Genomic DNA, 25,947 nt, shown 5'->3' with positions numbered 1-25,947 from the left:
AACCGGGTTTGGTAAAAGCCGGGTCCCTGAACTATTCTATCTGGCGTATGCAGAGGACTATGCACCGATACTGCTAAGCATCAACCCACTCGATGCTTTAGGGGATGATCAGGTGAGTTCGGACGCCGGGAGACCGTTACGTTTTGTGCACCAGGCTAACCGTACTTGTTCCTGTGGGCAGGTGAGCGAAAAACTGACCGTCAAGTTGAAAGGCATCAATTTGACCGGGGCCAATTGCACAAAGGAAACATGTAATGCAATTCTTCAAGGACATTACACATTTGTCTATGTGGTATTAAATCTCGCCTTACTTCCGTGCTTAGATTTTGTAGACTGACATATCATGGTCTCATTTGGTGGTATAAGAGCCCAGAAGTCGCGTTGACTAGCGACATTTTCGATCGAATGTGGACGGACCCGCGTTTTCAGACTTGGTTGGTACTCAATGTGGTCGACGAGGCCCACATGGTCTATACTTGGGGCCTCGTCGAGAGTGGCCAAGCCAAAAAAATGGCCAGCTGGACTCGGGTCCATGATGGCGGAGCGTTTCACCCGTCCTACGGCCAGCTGGCCAGGAGGTTCCTTGGTTCCGATAGGGTTCCTCTTTTGCTAATGTCGGCTACTTGTACACCTCAGGCAACTAGCACAATCCTCATCAACCTCAAACTCGACGAGAGGGATGTTCGCTTCGTACGTGCCGAACTCTGCCGGCCGGAACTACGCCTCATCCGGCGCACTTTCAAGCGGCCGCTGCAATCATCCTTACGCACACTCTTCGCCCATCACACTTTGATACCATCCTGTGATATACCCCCGACTCTCATCTACTCTGGCACTCAAAACGGCACGTTAGACTATTTGGAGCTGATCAATGCGGCACGTGGTCAACCGGCGGAAGCTGTGAATGGCCGATCCGAGTTTGCTAGGCGTTACCACGCGACCACGGGCGATAACGCAAAAATCGCCGCAGTCGAGGCCTTTCACTACACCAAATGTAATCTTTACCGGGTGGTAAAGAAAACTACTGACATAGAAAAGTCCTGAGGCACCAGGAAGAGAGCTAAAAATCTGAAAAAATATGCACCTTGTTCCTAGATGCTGGGGCGTCATGATGAGTATTTTTTTGTATTTTACACGCAGATATTGGTTAATTTACTAACAATAAAGGCTGAAAATCATCAAAAACCCACCTGTAACAATACCTGAAATTTGGCCCTTGATTTTGTAGACAGGTTTTTGAAATCTTCAAACATCAATAACTTTTGCAGTTCTGAATCAAATAACTCGATTTTTGGTTCATTGGAAAGGTGAGTCTTTGCTCTACATTTTTCATTGAGACATCACATCTGTAGCCCGTCTGAAGAAGGTCCTACAGAGCTATTCATGCAGAACTGTTTGGACATATGTAGAGCGTTCAAATGACTAGATAGCACCTTGCTGACATTATGAAGTGTAAAGGAGAATGGTTCAGCTTTTGAATGAACCAAAAATCGAGTTATTTGGAGCAGAATTGCAAAAGTTATTGAAGTTTTTAGACCACAAAATATTGTCTTTATAATCATGACCCAAATTTCAGGTATTGTTACAGGTGGGTTTTTGATGATTTTCAGCCTTTATTGTTAGTACATTAACCAATATCTGCGTGTAAAATACAAAAAAATACTCATCATGACGCCCCAACATCTAGGAACAAGGTGCATATTTTTTCAGATTTTTAGCTCTCTTCCTGTTGCCTCAGGACTTTTCTATGTCAGTAGTTTTCTTTACCGCCCGGTAAAGATTACATTTGGTGTAGTGTTTGTTGCTTGCTCGCTGGCCGTTATTTGCTGCACGCTGGCCCTGGGATTGGGCCAGAATTGGAGTCGTGTACGACGGGTGGTAATAGTGGGACGCCAAGACCCCTGTAACTGCATCCAGATGTCAGGCAGGTGTGGGCGTGATGGGCGGAGAGGTTTAGGAATCTTATTGGTCGAACACTGTTGAACAAACGGAAAGAACTCAATTGAGGATTTCGATTCGACAGCGCTCATGTCCGACGACGACCGAATGGACGCTTTGGCTATCACCACTGTGTGTCTAAGGGTAGCCCTAGCCGTTGACCTCAGGTGAGTGATATCTCAGGCAACCTCAATTATGGTGGATGCATCCTGATGCATATCGTTCTCAGGCATGGTTACATTCCATTAGATGACGATAGCTGGGTGGTACGAAATGAAGAGGCCCGTCAACGTGAGGCCAACATGCCCGAGTGCGACTGCTCGAACTGTGAGCCTGATGAGGCGGAAGCCCTCTGGCTCTCCCAATCTGCCCTGACCATTGAAAACTTCGACTCCGCCCTCGAAATGGATGCAGACGAGCTCCTTGAACTTGCAGATAGTCTGCCTGAACCGCCCCCGGACCTGGTCAAAGACACAAGGCACGTGGCGATTCCTTGCGGTTCAGAAGACCCGATTTTGGTATGCCCTCTGATGATCAGCCTAGTAAAACGATGGACCGACTCGTTCGCCGGTTTATGGCGGACTCACTACCCTTCACCTAGTCACCTGACACCTGACGACTTCTTTGGCCAGGAACTTGCTTGGGTCCTGGCCAAGAACGTCGACATACTTGCGCACCCAGAGGACATTGCGATTGTCCTGGTAACCGAATGCATCCCTGGCCAATTCCAGTGCCTGTTTGACGCTTTTGAAGAATGGAAAGCCGCCTCTCCAGCAGACGCTTTGATAACCAAAGCAGGCGAACGCAGATTGGCTGCTTCTCGGGGGCCACCTAAACCTATCCTCTCGGTCGAAGGGGCTCGAATGTCGAAACTGCGCGCGGAGGCCCACAAGATAGCCACGAAAGAAGCCAGACTCGATGAGAGAAGGAAGGCAGCTCAGTTAAAGGCCAATGCGAAGGTCGCCGCCGCGGCGAAAAAGGCCCAGGATAAGCTGGAAGCCGATTTGCGCCGTTTGGCCCTGAAAGAACAAGGTCAAATCGAAAGGCAACGTTTGCGTGACGAGGCGAAACAAGCCCGCCAGGCTGTCATGGCTGCGAAGCGTGAGTCCACAGCGGCTTCCGCCGCTGCGAAGCGAGAGGCAGCCGCGTCTAAAAGAACCGCGGTGCCACCAGCACCTCGCCCGTTGTGCAAAAGGGCCAAAAGGGGCGCAGATTCTCATGTAAGAGTTTTATTTGGTCATTGGGATATTGGTTGGGGGCGCTTTCAAACGTTAACTGAGATAACTTGCTACTTTGTCAGGTTCATTCCTCTCCTGGGAATTCAGCACACTGAGCGTCCCATGACGACAGGACCTCGGCTGCCCCCCACCGGAAGCGCGACTTGCGACCTGCGGCTTGGTCAGCACGGATTAGCTTGATCATCGTACCCACGCCGATTTTCCAGACATTTCCCACAGATGCCAATGCTCGTCGCCCAGGTGCATCCTCCAAGTGATCTTTGGCGTAAGCGAGGAACGAGAGTAGTGATGGGCCGGTGATATGATTGAGGTTAGGTTGGAATAACAACGTGTGACCCGATTGTGTTTTGAACAAGTGCATTAGTTTGCGTAGCTGAAAGTGCCGAAAGATCAAAGTGGTCAGCTAGTCATGCAATTCATCATATTGCTACGTTTCCGTTTAGACACACCATGGGGATCAAATTTGAGATCAGATCAGTGAGGCGTCGGATGTCGGTGCCATGCCCCTACATTTCGAAATCGTTTGTTGGTCAGCTGATGATCGTGTATCCCGGCTGTGACCATTCGGATGAGTGCTCACCGTATTATTATACACGCGTTTTAGGTAGAATATACTGATTTCGAGGAATTCATCAGTGGGTAACCAATGGTCCGCCCGTTCATTGGAAGGGATCAGGAGCGAATGCTTGATAGCATTCGCAAGGTCCTTAGGTAAGTCTTCTTCCAATAGCAATACAATCCGTGGAATGTGCCTGGAATAATGTGATAGCCCCTGAATTCCTTGCGCCATTACCGACCATTGTTTCCACATTAGCATGAGCCGGCCAATATCGCCTGCACGTGTGGCCTCGTGCGCTTCGACAACAGTGGCGAAATCACGCAGTCGCAACATCAGATTATGTCGAGTCGGGTCTTCGAGGTCCTTTGCTGCAGCTAACTGTGTCCCATCGAAGAAGTCATGCCATACCTGATCAATGAGTCGCTGACAGTCAACAGCGATGCTCAGGTCCAGTGTTGCATCCTTCGCTAAAGTATGGCTGAAATACAACCTGACTCGTCAGCGCCCTTGGAAAACGCTTACGGCGTGGTGAAGACGAAACTCACGTGATCGCATGAACAAGGTTGGCTTGGTGAAGCATTCGAGATGAGCGCATGATCGTGTTGAAGTCCTGAGAGGCAGGGGGCTTCTTGTATTTGGCGCCCAAAGCAAATAAGGTCCTCCAGGCTCCGGAATCTTGTCCGTTTTCGGGGCGTCCCCAATGGTGAGTTAAAAGGGCCTTTGTGAAGCTCCACATGGTATGGGCCCCACCGAATATTGACAATACCCATTGCATTCCCTCCACCGAATCAATTGAAGGGAACCGCTTAGTTCGAAGACTTTCCAACAATTGGTTGGATCCAACATCGCCACCGGCCACCAAAAGGCTCTCAGCGTATTTGGCCTTGTCAAGGCCAATCTGTGCGATCACTTCATCCAGCACCCGCGAGACGCCCTCTGCAGATGAATCGGGGGCGTCCATCATGCGGAGGAAAATGTTGGGTACGTGCATCTCGATTGGGTCAATTGCAGGCGGGCGAGTTGACAGCGCCGGCAGTAGGCTGGCCTCGGGCGCACCTGGTATGTAAGCAACATACTCTTTCAGCGCTTTTGATATTTGGGCCTTGACCACCGCTTGCCAATGTTCGACTTCCGCCGGCCTAGGGCAAAAAGATTCGATTCCAACCGTCTTTCGGTCTGCGGCAGACATGGCGTCCAGGAAAGCCGCGAGGCTAACCACATCTTTGGTACATTTCGCCTGAAGACACGCGCGAATTACGGTATAGAACCCCCAGGTTCCATGGAATAGACGAGACGACGTCTCCACACGTGTGTTGTGTATTTTTAAATGTATGTCAACATTGTCATACACCAATAACGGTAAGAGTTTCTGGTTCCTCTTAAATACGTCCATCATCCGCTGTTCTTGTAAAGAGCGTAGATGGTCCATGGCTGATAGCGTGCATTTCCTTGATAGCGTGATTCCATGGCTATGTAGCCATTCATTCACTCGTACTGACACCCCGCCCGCGTACGCCATCAGGCTGTTTGCCAAAGGGAGAGCGTTGGCACGGCGGTTGCAAGACTGCGCGATCATCGAACATATCATGATGGGCAGCTGTCTTAGCCGTTTGGCGCAAAATCAGCGGTTGAACTTTTGCAGCAAAAGCGTTCAGAGGGGGCTTGCCTTGGTAAGTTTGAGGGCTTTTTGATCCGCGGCCGATGCCTTAACAAAAACCATGTTCTCCATTGACATAACTGTTCCTTCATCTTCTTGATCATTGAACACAGTTCCACGTGCATCCAAAAGGCCACGTGTTACCCCCGCATTGCTGGCAGTTTGTGATTCATCCATCGGGTCACATACATTTTCGCCCTTGTCGTCAGTGACGGGGGGCACTTGATTCATTCCGAACGCCAGCTTGTTTTTGAGCAGTGAGTGCAGAAAGCTCATACCCATTGTCACTTGGGAGTCTCGTAGTATTTCTGAACTGTTGCTGAAATAGTCCGGGGTAATCCTTCTGGAACTGACATATGCTCCGCCTGGAAAATGCCCCCGTGGTAGGTCTTGCGCATTGACGATATCGGTGGCCTGACATAGGTATGTGCAGTAGCCATTGAGTCAATGAAAACCTGATTTCAATCAGTTAGAGGCTATAAATTACTAACCTCTTCCAAAATCAAAGACTCCCAATTGGCTTGGCCATGTGCGCAACCTCGTGACAAACGACCGAAATTCCGGACAATCGAACGGGTTTGTTTGAAAGCCTTGCCCACTTTCATCATGCGTCTTCGAAAGATTAAATCGGGGTGGTTAGAAGACATGAAGGTGACCATGAACTGCTTTGGTGTCAAATCCAGCGTGGTGAGGTATTTGCACACCAGGAGAGTGCGAGCGAGTGTGCTGGCCTCGTCCTCATTTGACTCCTCAGGCATCTTCCGATGGGCAATCTAACGATCTCAAAGACTTTCGGCAACCGCGAATCTGCGATGAGGCCAATGGGAATCTGGAGGTCCTTTCTCTCTCGATCACGTAGCACAATGATCAACTTATAAAAGCCATGTGACACTTTCTCCTATCGCTTTGTTTTCTTTGCAATGACACCTAGCATGGAACATCTACCAGGAGATGGGGATTCAAGCACGTCCATTCATCCAGGATTGCTCGTGCTTTACTAGTTGTCTCATATTGATCAGATACATCGTGCCCACTGAGTCCGAATGAACGGGTGTGCGCAATGTTTAAACCCCCTGTGGCTGCAAATACGACCTCGCCAGTCGAAACCTCACATGTCGGCCGAAGCTGCCGCCGTCATGTCCCAAAATATCGAGATACCAAGTTCAATGAGTCCCGATTGGGATTGCAGGCCTGGTGAAACTTACCAGGGGAATATACTAACATTATAGCAAAAATAAACCTTTCGCGCGATAGTGCAAGGCCTCCCAACCGGATAGGTTTGACACTATTCGAATCCGAAAGAGTTGTGATATGAGTGCCAGGTTTCATTAACACGAGCCAAAACCTGATTCGGAGCGAGAGATATCTGAACCCCATTTGAAGGGGAAGTGCCTGTCCAAAGTTCCCATCCGATCAAACCATCCACCCTTCCTTCAATCTTGGCACCGTGACCCAAAGACGACGTTCTGCACCTACCTGTGGCCAATGAATCCGTACGAAGACCCACTGCTCGACTTGGAAGGTGCTGTAGGCAGGATCACCGGCTTCATCAAAGATGAAGGCTTGAGTGTCCAAACATTTGTGGACGCAGTTGGTGGTGGTCCTTATCCCAGTTCTGTCGCCGAACAGCAAGCTTTGACGACCAGCTATTCCTTTCGCCGGACGGTTGAGATCATCCACTTCATCGAAGCCAGCTCGATGAGTGTCTGGGGGTTTATCTTTACCTTCCTTGACCATCGGTTCCTCCGTCGAAGGCCCCAACAACACGATCTGCGAGGGAACACCGAGGAGTCCAGGACTTTGATTCGAAATCTCCTGATGGAAATGCGAGCGGTGATATATGATGCGGGAAACGGAGAAGCGGTCTGGCGAGCCTTTATCCAGGACCAGGTGAGCATATATTCCGCTACATCTAGGAATAGGCACTGGTATTCACACTTTCCTGGGTGTTTTGCTCAGGCAGATGATCTCAACATCAATGCTGATGAGCTGGCCACCGAAGCCAATCACTCTGGCTGAAGGATGGATGGGGCTGTCGCACCCGGTGTGAACAAGGTATTGTACGTCATTAAAGAATCCGTGGGGTGATCATGCATATTCAAAACATATTTGTCATATCCAGGCTCAGCATTCCCCTGGTTGTCTGGATGGCGTATTCGAGTTCTATCATGGGCAATGCATTATGAATTTGCTTGGGTAAAGCAAACTGCTGTTTGATCTGTAATGATTTTATCTCGCGAGCACCATCGTTTCTGACGCGCAGCGATGGTGGCACATGTAAACCAATTTGGCCCCGGTGTTGGTGCCAAAGTGTTTTTTGGCTTCATCATGACCCCCTGATGGGCCGTTGGGAAATGGAGGGTGCCAAAATGACGAAGGCATTAGTGCGCATCATTTTCATTATGTGCTTGTCACAAGTTGATAAGCACCAATATTGAGCAAGTGAGATTGGAGTTTTTGGGCAAAAGCCCTGTCTAGTCTCACGCGAGAAATTTGGGATTAGGCGTAAGTCCCTCGCTGGCGCTCGGAGGTACGTGGTACTTGTACCGACGGGGCCAGAGCGAGTGGACTTATATAAGTTTGGCTTCTGCTCAGTTGTGCTATGCTCATATAGCGTAAAGCAGGGAGCATTTCTTTTCTCAAGTGGGCGACCGATTATCTCACACCAAAAAGGATCAAGCCGATTGTTAGCAGGAATGAGCCGCTTCTACGTGTGCATTGTGGGTTGAAAATCCAATCAAGGAAACGAACTCGAATAGTTAAGCTAGAATGCGATCACCCAGATTCTCATGACTTCGAGCAAACTGCACAGCTGCGAGACATGGTATCTCTTTTCTATGATAAATCGACACGACGAAGCATGGTGATGACGACTTTATGACTTGTCACCTGTCCTTTAATGTCGTCGTCTCAACTAAGCTTGACGAATTCAACAAATATGACGGTGCGAATTTCGATCAGCCCGGATGGCCTTCTTGGTCGTATGATCTTTGGTCTACAGCTGAACGAACTCCTGAAGGATCGTTACATTATGATTATTCCAGTCCATCACGGCGATATCATTATGTTACCCAGAAACGAGAAATTGCATGAAAACAACGTGGCATTGATGGGGCTCTCGGTCTCCTATCAGCAAGGAGATTGTTCATACATACAATCCTTACTCCTGATCATCTTCATCAAATATTCTTTCACAAACTTTGATAGTATAATTATTCCTTTCAATTGACTCGAGAACTTCGAACCTTTACCACACCTTATCCGAAGCCTAACACCTACCAAGACCATGACTCAAACCTCACCAAAATTCTTAATCTATTCAATCCTCATAATCTTTTTATTCAGAACGACCGAATCATCAAGCTTAAATGGTCGTTCAAAAAAATTATTACCAAGATGTGAAAGATTGATGACTATAATGAGTTCAATTCCACCAAGAAATTTAACAAACAATTCAAATTGTAAACAAAACTTCAATAAAGAATTAAATTTATTTCAACAAATCGAAAGTCTTGATTTCAATAATCCTACATTTAGCACTACCGGAATTGATATGAGCAAACCTTATGTTACACTTGGAAATCAATATTCTGATCAATTTGAGATTAGAGCCATATATACTTCATCTGGACTTAAGATGTGCTTTGTACCTTTATTGGATGGTTGGTCATTTTTTATTCACTTCAAAAGAATAGAAGAATCATACATAACTGATTTATTCATTTTCTACTTTTCTCTCAAACAGAAATCAACTCAAAAGATCCAGCAGTTTTCCTAACAATATGAATAATCTTCAAGTTGAAATCACAAATTCTTTCTTCAAATGTTTTTTCAATAAAAGACAAAAAAACTAAAACTCTTGAGACTCTTAAAAATCACTTGAGTTTGATCATCACATAGTCACATTTTTTGAAATCTGGATTTCTTAGAAAAATGTATGAACCCTTTGTATGATTCTTTTTTTTGCTATTTTCTTGAGATGCATATTCTCAGTTCAAAAATGTAATATCCTTTGTCAAAAAGAACAGGAAATATTTTGGGTTCTTGTTTAATTACTTCTTGACCAGATTAGCGGGGTTCAAGTCGGAAAAATGTCGAAAATACAACTGTCCCTACATCAAAATGCTACTCGAAAACTCTAAATTTGGAAAACAAAATCATAAAGCCTCACCTTGGAAGCACATTCCTGTAATTCATTTTCCTGAAAAATAAACTTCAAGGGCTGGGTGGCCAAAGCGCATAAAATGTTGGACAATTTTTGGTTGACTTGAACCCCACTATTTAAGCTTTGTTTAGCAACATGGACACATCTTTATGGGAAAATATTTATCCACATCCCCCTACTGATGGCTCCAGAGGATCATTGGAATCTAGTGTGACCAGATGCAGAAGGGCATCTCAAGCTATCAGAGCCAGAAAATTTGGTCCAAACGCTCATTTCTCTTGCCTCGGTGCGGATTACATAGCTTTTCAAACAACTTTAAAGCCATCAGGACTGACATTGTAGATAAGGGTTTCTATTGAATTCTTTGGAAACAATCCTCTACTTAACTGAGAGGCTTTCAGAGGAGAGAGTTCAGGATATGTATGTAGATGCTATCCGCTTTTCTTGAACTAACCTTGTTCACCATCAATTCACACCAACAAACCATTTTGTGCGATGTAAGGTCCGGTTGGTGACCATTATGAGACATCTATGCCTGACCTGAACTGACCAGGTCTAGCATCGTGAGCTCACATACCCTATAAATAAATGTAAAATTCACATTGCCCGTGTTTAATCTTGTAAATAGCAAGAAAACCTAGGGAGGGTTTAGCCATGAAAGAGCCTCTCAACTATTCCCAAAGAAATTACATGATCCCAAATACTCATTGAACTTCAACTGAGTAAACCGACACGTCGAAGAAGAAAATGTAGCTTCCTTCCAAAAACTTGACCTATCAGCCGGAGCATATACAGTCATTTGCAAAAAGCTTGTCCAAATTTGCCCGTAAAACTCGAGCGATTTGGCAGTGAAATTGTGACAAGCTTTTTGAAAACGACTGTACATACATTGTACGCCTTTGATATTCCCTTCATAACATTCAGCACCTGTGTAAAATTTGTTAGGATTGGTGACACTGATTGTCCGTCAACTTTCATGTTTTTGCGTTTTTCACTTGAACGTCAACAGTAGAAGGATTTTTCTTTCATCATCGCGTATCACTGAGCAAAAGGATTTTCGCCCCACCTCCTTCTAACACGTAAAAACCCTGGATGATTGAAATGAATCTTATTAAGGAACTATACCGTCCAGCCGGCTTGACAAAGTATGTATTATGTACATGACCGAATAAGCGAAGAAGTCTCCACGAAGGGCAGTAAAATTTGTAAATTAAAGCGGGAGTTGCTAGCTGTGATCTTAGTTTCAATTAGGATCGACCTTTAACTTTTGGGTATGAGTCCAATTGCGACGCGTTACTGATCAACTTCCAAACAACGCCCCCTGTTTTGCTTCAGCAAATGTCGGTCCCTGCCAATTCATCGGGACATGAGTCTGCTCCTTGAGAGTTGAAACTGCCGAAAGATCTAATGTCATTCGGATTATACCACTGGCTCCATCGTACAATAAGTTTTCGAAATTTACAAGGCGATGGGGTATGATTCAATGTTTCTAATGTCGCTTTTTTGATCATGAAGCAAGCACGCGTGATCGGTTTTCCAAGGTTGGTGATGGGGTTAGAGATGACAGATATACGAGTTTGAACTGCAGGGCACTGAAGTGCTTGACATTTCTGCAATCAAACTTAGGTACCCAATATGGCCATGACCATGGACTTGACTAGCTAGTTGGCTCGCAAGTCGTGAGTCAACATTGGATTTTTGACATTCAAAAAGTTTGCCTGAACTTGAAACCACATTTGACTCTGTAAGGTTTTAGGACAAGACCAAAAGCCGAGAAACGCAGGCTACTTGAATACACAGTACACAACACGTATGCTTGAATCGCTCTTACACTCGATCAAGCGAGTATATAAAGTCAATGATTAACTAGATTGCGTCATGCGCCAGGTCAAGGTCACCAGAATTCCAAAGCTTAGGTGAGCTGGTGTTATCAAGAAAGCTACGCGCGACACTTATAGACATGATGCACAAACCCTTTACTTAAACATGATTCATATCAATCGATCAAGATTGGTGGATAGGTGTGAATACGCTATAGGATAGGATCGAGTACATAATTCATGCCGAAGTCGTGGCTTCTTTGCTTCGAAGTCTGTACATATTTAGAAGGGCCAATCTTGAGGTCAGAAAGGATGGTATCTACCTCAGTGGGTAGGTCGGCCCCTGACGCGACGAGAGGAGATGAAGCGACAAGGCATCAGGGGGAAGGGGAGCTGGAAGGGGCTCATGCTCTCAATGGGATTGACAAACAAACAGATATATACACATACGTCAGCAAATCTTAGAGGGCCATGTTGATTTCAGGTGGTTCTTTAGCTACACATCATCAACCCTTGCAAAAGACATACTAGGAGCACTGAGACTTTGAAAGCGAGGATCGTCACGCGCACTTTAATGAAACAATCACGGCTACGCGCGATGCCAAAGTTCGACCATGAACATCATCATTCCCACATCCTTCTTCGCGGCACCGCTCAAATAAAGAGACCGGCGCTATATCGGAGTAGATCGGAGGGCTACCGCACATAGATACCGCGCTCGTGTTTTCATCGCCATCTGACTTCGGCAACTGCCAAGAACTAAAAATTACCATCTACGGTTAGGGTACAACGTAACATAGGGTAGTAGTACAGGTACAAATCAGATGATTGGTGCGTGTCATCTTGCGGCTGTCTGTTAACTTCTTATCTCTGTGTAGTCCTGTACCCATCATTCTCTTGCTCTCACCATAGATACACCTCTCTATCTTTCTCCTCTCCCTATCTAATGAGAAAACCCCTTCGACCAGACATACATATTTAAAACTCGAGTTTGTTCTTGTTTGACTGCGACTGTGAACTCATCTACAACTCTGTATAAGTCCGGCGTGGCTTCAGGAAAGTTGAACTTCGACCCACCACTCATCTGATCTCATACCAAACTTCGGTAACTCGCTCTTACAACTTCACTCAAGCGACACCCTCCTCAATCTCATCAACTTCGGCGCGACTTCAACCATCAGCTCACTCGCGTCCTTTTACTCTTAACTTCTATAATTCTTTCAGTTCTTACTCTGACTCAATCTAGAACTCATCGTATCTTCGATTTTACCCAATCAACTCACATTCCTCTCTCGAGTTCACCTCTAACCTCTCACACATTCATCATCCCTGCGTTTGATTCCTCTTGAATACTATCCCGAATCATCACCTACATCCAAACCATTGAATCTGTTCATCCACACCTCTATCTCTCGCTAAGGCTTCATTCTCGGCGCGCTTTAGCTTACCTTGACCTTCCCAATCGGTTTCTTTGGCCTTCGGAAGTTCGACTTACCATCAATTCACCAATACCTATCAACAGACCAACATGGCATTCCAACATTCTCATATCGATGTTTCTAGCCTAGATTCCAGCAATGCAGATCGAAAACTCATGTCAGAGAGAGTCTTGAAAAGAGTGCGACTTTCAAAGGTTAGTCTCATTTCATGTTCCTTAGAGCGTGTCGGATTCGTATCATTTTCCTCTGTTTCTCTCTCATCTCTTTTGGCACCCCTTCATCGCGTCATTCTTCGTCTCCTCTTTCCTGCTTCTCTCTCCTCTATCTCCTTCTTTTTCTCTCATCACTCTGCCATGAGTGGATCACGCGCAACAGAAGCGTGGTTGCCACGATGTCGAGGTAAACCCTCTCGGTCACGCTGACTTCGCGTGTGCCGCGTGAAGCGATCTGTCAGTGGTATCACAGCGCTTCGGTTCATAGGATCCCTATCTTTGCTTCGGTTGTCTCTCTACCTGCACCTATCTTTCTCCTTGGGGTACAGCAACTACGCCCTAACTGGTGGGTCAGTGAGGAGTCCAAAGATCAAGCTACATTGGGACTACCGTGGCGGAGAGTGAGGGGGTACAGCATGCGTTGATGTGTACTCGACCAAACACGCGCCCCGCGTGACTCTTCCGACCGACTGGGCTTTGTCTCGTGCGTATTACCACCACCTGTTACAGTACCCCTCTTCAACTGTATTGCATACTGTCTCTCTGTAACTCTCTACATACATACCACATCGCCTCCTTTCTATCCGCGGTCGATATGGAGTTGATGGGGTTCATGCGGATTGGATTGCTGTGCATCGTTCATCCTCACCTGTCCGTCTTTCCGATTCAGCCCAGGAATATCCCCATCTGCACCTGACTCTCTTCAGGGTCTCGGCGGTTGTGTTTCCAATGAGGAGCTGCGTGATACACATCCATGTGTATATCGATCACTCCCTACTGGCATTCGGCTCCGCCCGTTGTCTCCACAGCATTTCTCTCACATCTCAGCAAATCGGTTACCCAGCCTGATGTTGTATACCATGTTGATGCTTGTTACGAACATTGAACTGACTCACTCATTTGTTTTCTTTACGTCATCATCACGCTCGAATCTTTACCATTTCGCCCCTGATCCGATCCGATCCTTCCTACCTCACAGGCTACGCGTGCTTTGCAGACGCGTCTCAGCCTTGCAAGTTTTAAAGCTGCCCGCGGCTTACACAATGTTACTTTTGATGTCATCGAACCCTACATGATGCATATCGCCGAACAGCAGCAACGCTCAAACAACACTCCTTTGGCCCAAAATGTCTCTCCGGACAGGCTTCACCCACGCGCTCGAAAGTCGACTAATCCGGCCCCGACCACCTTTGTTACCCCAGACCGTCCCTTTAGCCACAGTGTGGTCCATCAAGCCTGGCGACGTCTTCCTTCTGTGACACCCCCAACTTTTCGGGAATTTAGCCATGCTTCACTTCCGTTGACCGATCCTGTGCTCCGACACATCTACCGTGATCCACCTGCCAGTCAACCGTCCCTCAAACGTTCATTACCTGAGGATGTTTACCAGACACCAGATGGACTACCCGTCACACCCACTGGATCTCAAGAGTATCTCAACGCTGCCAACGTCTTGAGATCTCTCTCACGCGCTCCGTCCTCATCCTCACTGTATTCAGCTTCTCCTCTAGGATGGCCTCGATCCTGTCCACCCGGACTCCGATCGACCAGTGGTACTTACTCTGACATGACCACCAGCCAACGATCAATTACTCCAGAAGGATCTCCCGTGCCTAACAGATCGCATCACCCCACCAAGTCTCTTTCAGAACTTGAAGAAGAAGAGGCTCAAGCAAATGCAGCTGAGCTGATGCTTTTCCTCGCCGCTGGTTCACCTAGTCCTACACGCAGGCCGGCTCCTGAAACATCTACCCCTTCTGCGCAAACCATCCCGGACGAAGCGGCTACTTCTCGTCGGTTATTTGATATGAACAGGAATCGTAGTCCGAGTCCTGTGGCGAAAGACACCAACGACGCCACAGTAGCTCCTCCTCTTTCAACCTCATCACAACATTCTTCACGCTCTGCAAATTCGATATCGAGTAATGCTTTGAAGCCTGAATGGCTCGGCTTAAGTCATGCACCGGATTTGAACTCTGGCAGTGTGAAACCATGCTACGAACCTTCATTTGAAGACTTGTTACAACTCGCTTCGACTTCCCCCGAACGAGTGGTAGTGAATACAGTTGAATCACGGACATCTAGCATCCCATCACACACAAAGACTCTTTTGGGACGTGGCATGTCAACCTCAACACGCCGTGAAGCACAAGCCTGGTGAGATATCCAGTGACCAACATGATACAGTCATTTGATCACTACCGTGATATTTCAAGCAGCAATACATGCGGCGTATCAAGTAATCCATTCAAGAAATAGTAGGCCCCAAGGAATGAAGTGGGCTGGGTGATCGTTTTTTTTTGTAGTGATAACTGAAGAAGACATAATGCTCATTTTTTTTCCTAATACACAACTTTCAATCAAACTCAATGTATAACTTCTTTTTTTTTCTAATTTTTCTTTTTCTTTTTGTTCTTCTGTGTCAATGTCAAATGGACTTTACTACTTTCCGTGTGCTTGTGTGTGTGAGTGTGTTAGGTGAATTTTAACTTTTTTTCTTTTGCATATCAATCATGTTCTCTTTTCTAGCTTACTTTTTGCATATGAATGATCATGCATTTAGCGTGAAGGAGAAAGTCAAAAGGTTCTGTATACCTCTACTTGATTGAAATTTAAAACTTCACCCAAGAGCCAAGAGTTGAGACAAAACTTTATTTCTTTGAAAGAATTCAATTTGATTTTCTCATTTTTGTACCATCAGATCAATAGTCTTGTTAACAATACAGATTCTTGATGACTCTGAAAGCTGTCAAAGACAATCGTAAAGAAAACAAGAAGTCATCCAACACATCTGAGCCTCCCTCAGTTCATCATACTTGAATGACTTTTTGAAGAGAAAATTATCAAATCCTTTGAAGGTTTCAAAGAGTGTATGAAAATAATTCATTTTAATTCCCTTTCTTAAGGAAAATAATTCATTTTAATTCTCTTTTTAAAAAGTACAATTTTTAAATGATACTTTTTATGATTACTTTTTTTTTGATGTTTTCAATTTCGTTTTCATACCAAAGAAAAAATCATTAATCAAACAAATCAAAAAAAGTTATACAATTTAATATTTACATCATCATTAACTTTTTTTTTTTCATTTCTCATTTCTCATATTTATAGAATTATCTTTAGTAATTAAACTTTCGTATACCAACAGAACAAAAAGACTTCATAACCATTTAATTTTTCACAAAGTTTATGTAAGAAGAAACACACCCCAAAAGAAAAGGAAAGCAAAAAAAAAAAAACATTGTTCAACACGATCAGTATGGAAAAAAAAGTGAGCAGAAAAAAAAAAGATATTCAAGTTAAAAAAGTTAAACAAGTTAAAAAAAAAAGTTTTCAAATATAAAAGTCCATTCTTCATTCACATAATTCAATTAAACCATTTATGCAAAATAAATTGTATATCTATCTATCTATATATTCAGATCTTTATCATTATGTATGGATTCTCTCATGATGAATGAAATTAATTTAAATCAGTCCTGATTCAATAAAAGTATCAATTTTAATATATATAGATATCTAGATTAATTGGTTGACTTCTTTTCAATAATCACACCTTGACTTAAAAACCTTAAAACCAATGGAATCAAACTAAAAAAAACCGTACCGCCAAAAGGATCAAAAAATCAATCATCCATCGATTTCCAAAACAAAAAACAATCAAAATCACTAACCTATTCTGTTGACATTGATGAATCAGTTCATCACCCTTCATCCAAAACTTTTCAAAATAAACTTCGACTTCATCTTTTTCCTCCAAAGTCTTATTGATCTGATGACTTGCACCATTCAAATGATTGAATGATTTATGATGATTAGCCAAAGAAATCGAATATGGATTCAAACCTAATTTACCTCCTTCAATATTCGATCTTAAATGGATCTGTAGGAGCTTTTGTTGTTTCTTCTTGATATGTAATTGTTGTGCAATCATTCGTTTGTTCACAATTATCGATTGTAAATCTTTTTCTTGTGATCCGCTTTGATAGATATACGTTTCGGATAACGAATTCGATCGAATCCGACTTGGTTTCTTGATTTCTTGTACCAAGTTTTTTGATTTATCTTCTTGGGGTTGAGATTGAGATTGTGATTGATTAGGATTCGTAGCTTTTGAATGTGGTTTTGAACTTTTTAAACTGATGGTAGTATGAGTATGAGGGTTAACTGTCAATGGCATGAAATCTTCATTAGGTATCAATGTATCTCTCAAGACTTGTAATGCAGCCAATTCAGCTACCTCTTCTTCTTTCTTCACTACTCTCCTTTCTCTTTCCAACTTTTCAGTTTGTTCTTTTAATTGATGTTGTGAAAATTCCATGACTTCTAAAAATGATTCTCTTGATTCCAAACTTTCAAAACTAAACAAATATTTTCGTTTGGTTTTCAAATGATTCATAAATGAAATCTGTAATGTATCTTTCATGAACGCTCTTTCCACTAAGATCGGTTTAGAATAAGGTAATCCAACATATTTAGATGCTCTAGACCCGATCTTGATAAACGTAATATGACAAATCCCAAGTGATCTACCAATAATCTTAAAAGATGCAGATCTAGATCTCGAAAACGTCAAGAATGGTGGTTCAAATTTCAATCCGGTACTAAACAACTTGATCCCAAAATGTGAATCGATTTCAGGTATTGTAAATGTGATTTGATCAGATCCAATCATATAGGTTAATCGATTCGGAAACGTATTCATGGCTCCTCCTCCTTCTGGATCACTTTCGGCAATCGAATTCGTCACGAGGATAGCTTCAGTTTCATCTTCAGTGGCTTTGGCTTGTACAATCTTATCTCTTGCGACTGAAACATATACTTTATTCAATAAGATCTCTAATTTCTCATCACTAATCATCTTTTCAGGTTCGAATTCTTCTTCTGATGATTCCATTGATCTTCTAGAATTATATGATTGATTCATTTGATTTTCGGCTTTAAAGAATTCAATAAAATGTTGAGGACTATGAGCTGCACCATGTGGTAGTGAGAATGCATTAGTAACATATTTAGTCGAATCATGTAAACTAGTGTGTAATGCATCATTTAATCCGAAAAGTGCTTTGATCAGTCGAAGTGCCAAAGGTTGTGAGATTCCAATCGCTTGGTTCACAGCTGACCACTGTGAAGCAAATGTAGCCAAGAGAACTTCAACTGCTTGAAGATCGTTGGGTAATCGAATGGAGAGCATGAACACTCTTAATGCATCATCAATCCGACAATGGTGAAACTTGAACCGATCTATAAAACTTTTCAAAACCTTCACATTCTCTATACGTGAAAGGTATGATCCGATTTGTTTCTTATCCAACTCGGTAGTCATAAACAATACTTTTGAAACCGAGACTGCATCTTCTTTAATCACACCTCTTTGAATCGCGTCAAAAATAGTTTGTTCAGGATCGATGGCGAATTGACCAATGAATTGTTGAATGAGGAGTGCATTGCTTTTACTAGAGGACGGTTTCATATCATGTGTCAAACTCGCGGGTTCCTTCAATTCAACATTCCCATTGATAGCTTTGGTATCAATTCTAGGTCTGACACACTCCAACTTTGAAAGCTCCACTACACTCTTAGTTAAAAAGGATTGATTGAGGGTGATCGGTAACTTGGGAATTCGTTCTCCTTCGGGTGATAGATTAGGTTCAAACTCAATGATCGGTTTGGTGATAACTAGAATATCATTGAACAAAAACAGGTATCGATCTTTGACAGAAGTAGAATTGACAACTTGAAGGACCGGTCCATGTAAGCGTAACTTCCTAGGTGGTTGATTCAACATTGAAGGTCTTCGGGATAAGTTGGGTTTGTTAAGATCGGAGAAGTTGAGGAAAGGTCCGAGTTTTTGAAGGATTTGTTGACGATGGTCAGAGGAGGATGAACCATAAGAGCTCAGTGAGCTGTGTGACACTGAAGATCGAGACATGAGAGAAGAATGAGGTAGTAGAGGATGAGCTGATGAGCTCCCAGGAATCGGACTTGAAGTAGAAGCGGCTTTGGCTGATGATCGTTTGATCCCAGCAGAGATCGAGTTCTGGCGGTAAGGTGGACCCAAATCAGAGTCGCGGTTGTGAATTGAATCTGAAGCCCGTTGATCGATCTCTTCCACGCGCTCTTCTGCTTCATCGAGAGTATCAAAGTTGGAACCGGTCTGTGACAGTGATGGGCTCATCATGTGCGCTGCCTGTCCTACCTGTGTACAATTAGCAAAGTTTGGCCTCGAGGAATCGATGAGAACGGGTTGACCGATCAGACTGGTACTAATCGAACTCGATGTACTACTGGCTCGACCATGGTGTCCAAGACTTGAACTGATGAAACTAGAAGCGGTCGAGAGGATACTGTTGCCATGTGAACGAGAAGGTTTAGTAGGATGAGAAGGTTGACTACTACCGGAAATTGACTTGAGCGACGAGTCGGAAAAACCGGGTGACATGGAAGAGGCGGAAGTGGGGGTAGTAGTGGATGATATGCTACCAACATTAGGGCTCGAGTTGTTTGAAGTGGTCATTTGAGAAGGACCAAGTGGAGGTGAGGTGACGTATGATGAAGAGGATAAAAGAGCTGGGAATGGAGCCAATTTTGAATCATTGTACCGGGCGAGGTCCTGCGGCGATGCCGAGGGCATGTGAGATTTCGCCAAGTTAGGAGCTGGAGGGAATTGGGATGGACCAAGTGAATGCATGTGAGATTTTACAGGAGGTGTGGGTGGTGGTGGCGACCGACACAGCGTGTGATGGGGCTGTGCAATCGGTGGTGGATTGCTGGGTCGACGTGGACGGGGTCTCTCGACTGGATGAAGAGGTTGAGCTGGTGAGAGACCTCGTTTGATTGACATAACAGGTGAGTGGCTCGATGGTCGTTCAGAACTAGAAATTCTACTAAAATGAATGAAAATCAAGTCAGTGGAAACGATCAAGATGTGTGGGGACCAAGTCAGGAAAGTGACTGAGATGATGAAACGAAACACTCACTTTGAAAGTGAAGAGGCACTGCTACCTCGACTCATCTCCTCCAACGCTCGATTGACTTGATCTTGATATCTAGTATCGGTCATGGTTTGTGTGGCAGGCTTAGGAACATTCGAATGAGTCGAACGGAGGGAGCCATCATCAGATTCGCGCCACGGCGACGAAGAAGTGATAGCCACAGGGGAGAGATCGCATGATGATTCTTCAATCATCATCTGTATAACAGAAGTACGAGGAAGTCAGAGAGTCAGTTCGAGTGAGCCAAATTTGAAAAGAGGACCTCGCGTTCATGTGAGTTGATCCGCATGAATTCAAACACATCACCGAGGCAGATGGTAACAATCGACGTAGAAACGGTCATAGAGAGATGGCAAGACATGACCCAAATCCACCAAGCGTGAAGCTCGGCAGTTGAATGAGTTCGGACCAGGACCAAATGAATTCATTTAAAAAGATCAAGATGAGTTTTGTTTTGGATTCCAAACTTACCGTGGGTTCATCAACCGACATCGCTCTCTCATCTTCCTCACCACCTTCACCATTCTCTTTCAAGGTTCTCAAACTTGTTCGACGGATCGCTCCCGATGAAGGAAACTTATAATCCGCCAAACAGTTTTCGTCATATTTAAGAAGCGTCTCAGGAAGATCAGGAGCAGGACTGAAGACGATATCATCGAAATAGCTACCTGAACCTTTCACTGTCACAAACTGTTGGTCATGAGTCGGACTCACAATCCCATCAATAATAGAACGAAGAGGAGAATTATGAGAGAATGTCTCTTCATCTCCTACACCACTACTAATAGTAGTCGTAGTAGTCTGACGAACGATTAATCTAGGAGGACAAATGGTCGAAGTTGCAGAGGTAGGCATCGACCTGTCCATGCGGTTCACATATGGCTTGCTCGAGTTGGTGGGACCATGTTCAAAGTTTGATGTGACGATGGGCTCCGCACAGATCGATGAATTCTGAGGAGGACACAAGGTTGACGGAGTAGAAACAGAGCACAGCTGATCCTCGTCGTAATTCAACATGCTGTTAAATGGAGGTAAGGACGCAACCACACGTTTTCCTTCTCTATTGGCATTCCTTGTGTTTCCTTCGATTTGTTGATGATCGTCAGTATTGATATCATTTGTCAAACTACTACCTAGATATGGCACTTCAGGTATAGCCTCATAAGGTACTTGTTCAGCAGAGTCTGATACAAGATGACCATTGATCTCATTGTCAAGCGTGTTATCTATGAGTCCCATCCGGTCTAAAACGCTGTCTCGATCTCTCTCAAGCGAGTGTCGATAAGATCTGAATTCGGAATTAAGCGTAAAGGTTGATAACTCGGATGAAGATGCACGATTGGTAGTCGTGGTGTGAATCGAACTGCTGCGAGCCGATTTTCGAAGTGAAGTTGTATGCTCAGCAGATTCGATGAGTTTGACTTGTTCATCAATGGAATTAGTCTCATTGACCTTTTCAACGGACGTTGCAGATTGAGATTCTGTGGTTGGATGGTGACTAGAGATCATGAAACCAGCCGAATCGGGTTTCGTGTAGTCAGGTTCAAATGTGTTCTGTTGATGATCATGCAACTGAATTGATAGATCAAGATCAAGATCATTCGGTTCCTTGCTGCTTAGGTGTTCTTTACTAGCCAAGATGGCAGGTTCATTGGTGCTCCCACTTCGAGGTCGAGGTTTTGAATTCTCGTAAGGAAGATGAGATGAATCATGATCTTGAATCGGTATAGCAGGAGTGATGAGGGGGTTTGTAAGCTCGGAAGGAATTGCTTTTAATTTAGTTTGACGACCTGGACCAGCGCCGCTTCGACTAGAGAGTTTTCTGATCAGATTACTTCTTGCTTGCTCGCGTTCAGTCGAAGCTGTAGGGAAACTTGATAAGTCTTGAGGTAGATCATTTGGTGTTTGAGACCTTTGCAAGCCTTTGTTCCGAGCTTGGAGAGCAGAAATGTCCAACCTGCGAGTTCTTTCAGTACCAGTGGTAGTATGACTTCGACTAAGTAGGGTTGCACCTCCTAAAGGAATTGGTTTTCCAATGACAGTCTGAGGATCCACACCATTTTTCTTCTCCATTTTTTCCATCTTCTCTAACGCTTTACGTTGTAAAGCAGATAGCCTAGGTACCCCTCTCCCATTGGGTCCTACAGCGAAACCGAGACCAGTAGGAGGTAAGAGTGGATAAGCCGATGCAGGATGAAGGGTTTGATGTAAACTAAGTGGATTTGGAGCTGGATCCTGTGATTGTTTCTTTTGGATTTCTTCTAAATATCTTAGGAATGGAGGTAATTCATCATCCGAATCTTGATCATCTGGATGACCTTCATTTGAAGTTGGAGTCTTCACACCATTAAGTCTAGCAAGTGAATCTAATCGAGCAGCAGCTGAATTAGCACGTTCGAGTAAGGTACGATGTTCTGAAGTGGATGAAATAGATTCTTTAGTCAAAGCAGTAGGATCTTGTTGAAATTGGGTTTGCCAGTCTTGAACTCGATCTTCTGCTTCTTCTGCTTCTTCTGCCTCTTGCTCTCGATCTCGGTCTTGCTCTGCATCTACTACTTCTTCTGTTTCTTCATCTCGACCTTGATCGTTCTCTTGTTCTGCTTCTTGATCTCGAACTCGATCGGTCTCTTCTTCTAATTCTTCGACTTCTTGATCTTGAACTTGCTCTTCTTTCACTTTTTCTGTTTCTTGACCTTTTTCAAGAAGATCAGGAGAGTTTGAAATTTTAGACATGATAGAATGATGTTGAGGTGAAGGGTTTGATGAAGATCTTGATAGATCGATAGGATTACTTTTACATTCGGTTTCAGGTTTTGAACTTTCGATAGCTTGATTTTCAGACTGCGTAAGAATTAGATTTCAACGTAAGTATATAGAATATCATTGATCTGATCATCAGAAGATGAGACTTACTTTTATTGAAGATTGATCATTAGATTCTATGGGTTTCTCTTTAGGAGATAGAGTAGATTGAGAGCTTGAACGTTGCTTAGAAGAGATTAATCTTGAAGGTGATAATGAAGAAGGTGATGGGATAGGTGTAGTAGGAGCAGTTAATTGTTTTTTAATAAAATTAGTGGGTTTCAAATTGAATTTAGCACTTGAGATTGAAAACATCTTGGGTACTACAATCGGAGGTGGTTTTTGAGAAGTTTTTAAATTTAAATTCGAACGGTTAGAATTCGAATTGATTTGATCTGGTTTTGAATTTAAAGTTTGATGGATTTTACTTTTAAAGTCATTCATCTTGAATTGATTAAATAAATAGATAATGTATTTTTAAACTGATCTTATGTTGAAGAAAATGGTTTTGAATGATAAATAAAGAAAAGGAAAGGAAAGAAATTAGAAATTGTTCAATCTTTATCTGGAATCATTGACTCGATGAGACGAGAAGGATTCATTTACAAAGCGATTCGAATCTCGACATGAATTTCTCATCCTATCAATCAATCAATCAAACAAACAGAGATTCCATAAACTAATTCTGTAAAGATCAAAGGACCAGACTAAAAGATATTTAAGAGAATGGACATACGCACACATTTCAATTAAAAACTTCGAATTGGTTTGTTCAAGAAAATTAAAGAATATCCTTATTAAAGTATAATCATTGGGGATTTGACTTACAGAGATATGAAATCAATTTACAAAATATCTTTGCTTGGGTATCTTTGGATATATTCACTTTTGATCTCCTAAATTAAAGGAAAAAGGATGATGATGATATCAATCAAGCAGTTAGATGCACACTTTCACTTTAAGAAAATTTCATTCGAAATTCAAATTGGTCTTGAAAGGAAATGAAGCAAGTTTGTAGGTAGATGCTTACAGCCGGTCCTTTAAACCTTGGACGGTTGATTTTGTTTTCTTACTTTTTGTATTTTCGTTTTTTGCTTTTGTAAATTTGAAAAATGCTTGAGAATCACTTTAAAGCACTGATTTTTTTTTGACAAATCATCCATGAGCATCTGATGGTATTTTCGTCAAAAAAAATATTTTTTTTATAATACACAATCTGTAAAAAAAATTCGATTCATTTGTGTAAGGTTGTGTAACTTTCAGGCACATTTGCTGGGAGGCCTGTCACCTACGTGAGATCTTCAATGACGTGAACTACGTATGTAGTCCTATTGTTTGCTGTTCCCACCTTTGACCAGCTTTAACCTCACAATCACCCCGCCAAAATGTCCAACGAGGGCAAACACGAAGAAAATACTGTATCTTCTGACGAGTTTGCTGAAGAAGCTGCTTCTACCGACTTTGAATCCGAAGTCGAAGACGAATACGACTCCGATGTCATTATCGAATCTTCTCAAAAACCGTATCTATCACAATCCGCTTTTCTAAACGTCCATTCTATGTGGCCTGACATCCCCAAGGAGGTTGACAACAGGTCAGTGTTCTATTGTCCATACTCTAGTGACAGCATCTAAAAACTTACCAATGATTACTTTGTTGAAAGTTTCACTGCTGAGCATGCCAACCCTGCTCTCGAAGCCAAACCAGTCATCGGTGGTTCTCAGAGGTGAGTGTTGTAATCACTTTTGATATCCGTTGACCATTGTTTTTTGATGAATCTGACATGTATTTAAGCAGCGGATCAACATTGATACATCAAGACTTTGGCATACCTGCTCAAGGATCCCATTCAGTGAGACCATCACAAGAATCTCAAGCACCTCAACGTAGAATGCGGGCAATTCCAGCTCGTCAAGCACATTTCGAGTTCAATCCAGCTTTACCAGATTTCGATTTCAAGCCGACTTTACCAGATTTCAAACATAGCGAGATACGTCATGATCACCAAGACCAATCTGAATCTTCAAGTTTCAAAAAAGAAAAGAAATCGAAAGGAGAAAAGAAATCGAAAAAAGAAAAGAAGAAAAAAGATAAGACAGCAAAACGTAAATCTCCCGAACAAAGTGGATCGGGTAAGCGTCAGAAACGCAAAGTATCTGAAGGGCCGAAGGTAAGTCTTCTGGACCTCATATTTATGTAGTGGTCAGGCTTGAAGTAACCATCTTTTTCACCGCTTGGCACAGAGTCCACTTCAACCTGAATGGCCCATGAGCCCCGCCCCAGGGCTTGGTTCATCCACTCCGCCAGACGATCTTGAGCCACGCCGAAATCTCAGGGTCAAGGCAAACTACAAATCGATGGCCGAGCCTGTTACGAGCGAAGAACTTGAAGAACTTGAAGAGTCGATAATAAGAGAAGTTCGTATTTGGGTTGGGTATGAGATCTGGCAGGAAAGAGAACAAAAAGAGAAGAGGGCGCCTTCAACATCAAAGCATGTTCAAAACAAACTGACGTATAAGAAGGTCACCAGCACACCTAAAGGTGTCAAGTATTCCCATTCATTTCTAATCGATCCTTTCAACACCAGTCCAGAAGAGTTCAAAACTCGGGGAATGATTGAGGTCAACCGATACGTCCAGGATCTGTCACTCTACCTAACCGATCCCGACCCACCCAAAGAACTGTCCTGGATTGCGACTGAACAAACACCAACACGAGCCGGACCTTTTTACAATATTGATGAGGAAGATGAATGGAGTACTTTTATTCAGATTATTCAAGATCTTGGACCAACTCACTTTGTCAATCTTCTCTTGAAGATGGCAGACCCTTCACGTATACAACAAGCCCGACAGGAGATCGAATCTCAAGAAGCTTCTATGAGAGCCTACAAGATACGAAAGATAAACAAATCAGCAAATCAATCTAGAGACAAAATTGAACTCCCAGTCCCTGGTTCAGCAAACAAGCATTCTTCACTTGTAGAAAAAATCTTGACCTATTACCGAAAAGGTGATAATTCCATCTGCTATGATCCAGACAATAGCAAAAATTATTTTCGAGTCACCAGTTCCAGGGCAAGAACATGGGCTGATCCGTACTTAGCCTTCGAGGTTCTTTTC

General features: G+C 43.5%; 4 protein-coding genes across 4 annotated transcripts; 2 read left to right on the top strand and 2 right to left on the bottom strand.

The window, feature by feature from the left end:
- Positions 1-2,028: 2,028 nt before the first annotated feature.
- MELLADRAFT_108498 (uncharacterized protein) lies at positions 2,029-4,976 on the top strand (the record flags this gene model as incomplete). Its single annotated transcript, XM_007412445.1, has 7 exons — positions 2,029-2,105; positions 2,168-3,158; positions 3,264-3,336; positions 3,541-3,705; positions 4,601-4,716; positions 4,747-4,798; positions 4,879-4,976. The coding sequence occupies 7 exons, from the start codon at positions 2,029-2,031 to the stop codon at positions 4,974-4,976; spliced, it is 1,572 nt and encodes a 523-aa protein (XP_007412507.1).
- A 410-nt stretch (positions 4,977-5,386) lies between these two features.
- MELLADRAFT_108497 (uncharacterized protein) lies at positions 5,387-6,150 on the bottom strand (the record flags this gene model as incomplete). The annotated part of the gene is made up of 2 exons (XM_007412291.1): positions 5,387-5,806; positions 5,884-6,150. 2 exons carry the CDS (start codon positions 6,148-6,150, stop codon positions 5,387-5,389), a joined length of 687 nt encoding a protein of 228 aa, XP_007412353.1.
- Positions 6,151-14,175: 8,025 nt separating this feature from the next.
- On the top strand, positions 14,176-14,849 carry MELLADRAFT_72408 (uncharacterized protein; the record flags this gene model as incomplete). Its single annotated transcript, XM_007412446.1, has 1 exon — positions 14,176-14,849. A coding segment is annotated over one exon (252 nt), but the record flags the coding sequence as incomplete, so codon positions are not given.
- A 3,214-nt stretch (positions 14,850-18,063) lies between these two features.
- MELLADRAFT_29191 (uncharacterized protein) lies at positions 18,064-18,447 on the bottom strand (the record flags this gene model as incomplete). Its single annotated transcript, XM_007412290.1, has 1 exon — positions 18,064-18,447. A coding segment is annotated over one exon (384 nt), but the record flags the coding sequence as incomplete, so codon positions are not given.
- Between the last annotated feature and the right edge of the window lie 7,500 nt (positions 18,448-25,947).

Source organism: Melampsora larici-populina (genome assembly GCF_000204055.1).
Source record: "Melampsora larici-populina 98AG31 unplaced genomic scaffold MELLAscaffold_30, whole genome shotgun sequence".
Classification (NCBI taxonomy): Eukaryota; Fungi; Basidiomycota; class Pucciniomycetes; order Pucciniales; family Melampsoraceae; genus Melampsora; species Melampsora laricis-populina.
Note: the sequence above shows the minus strand (reverse complement) of the source record. Positions and strands in the feature narration are given on the sequence as shown.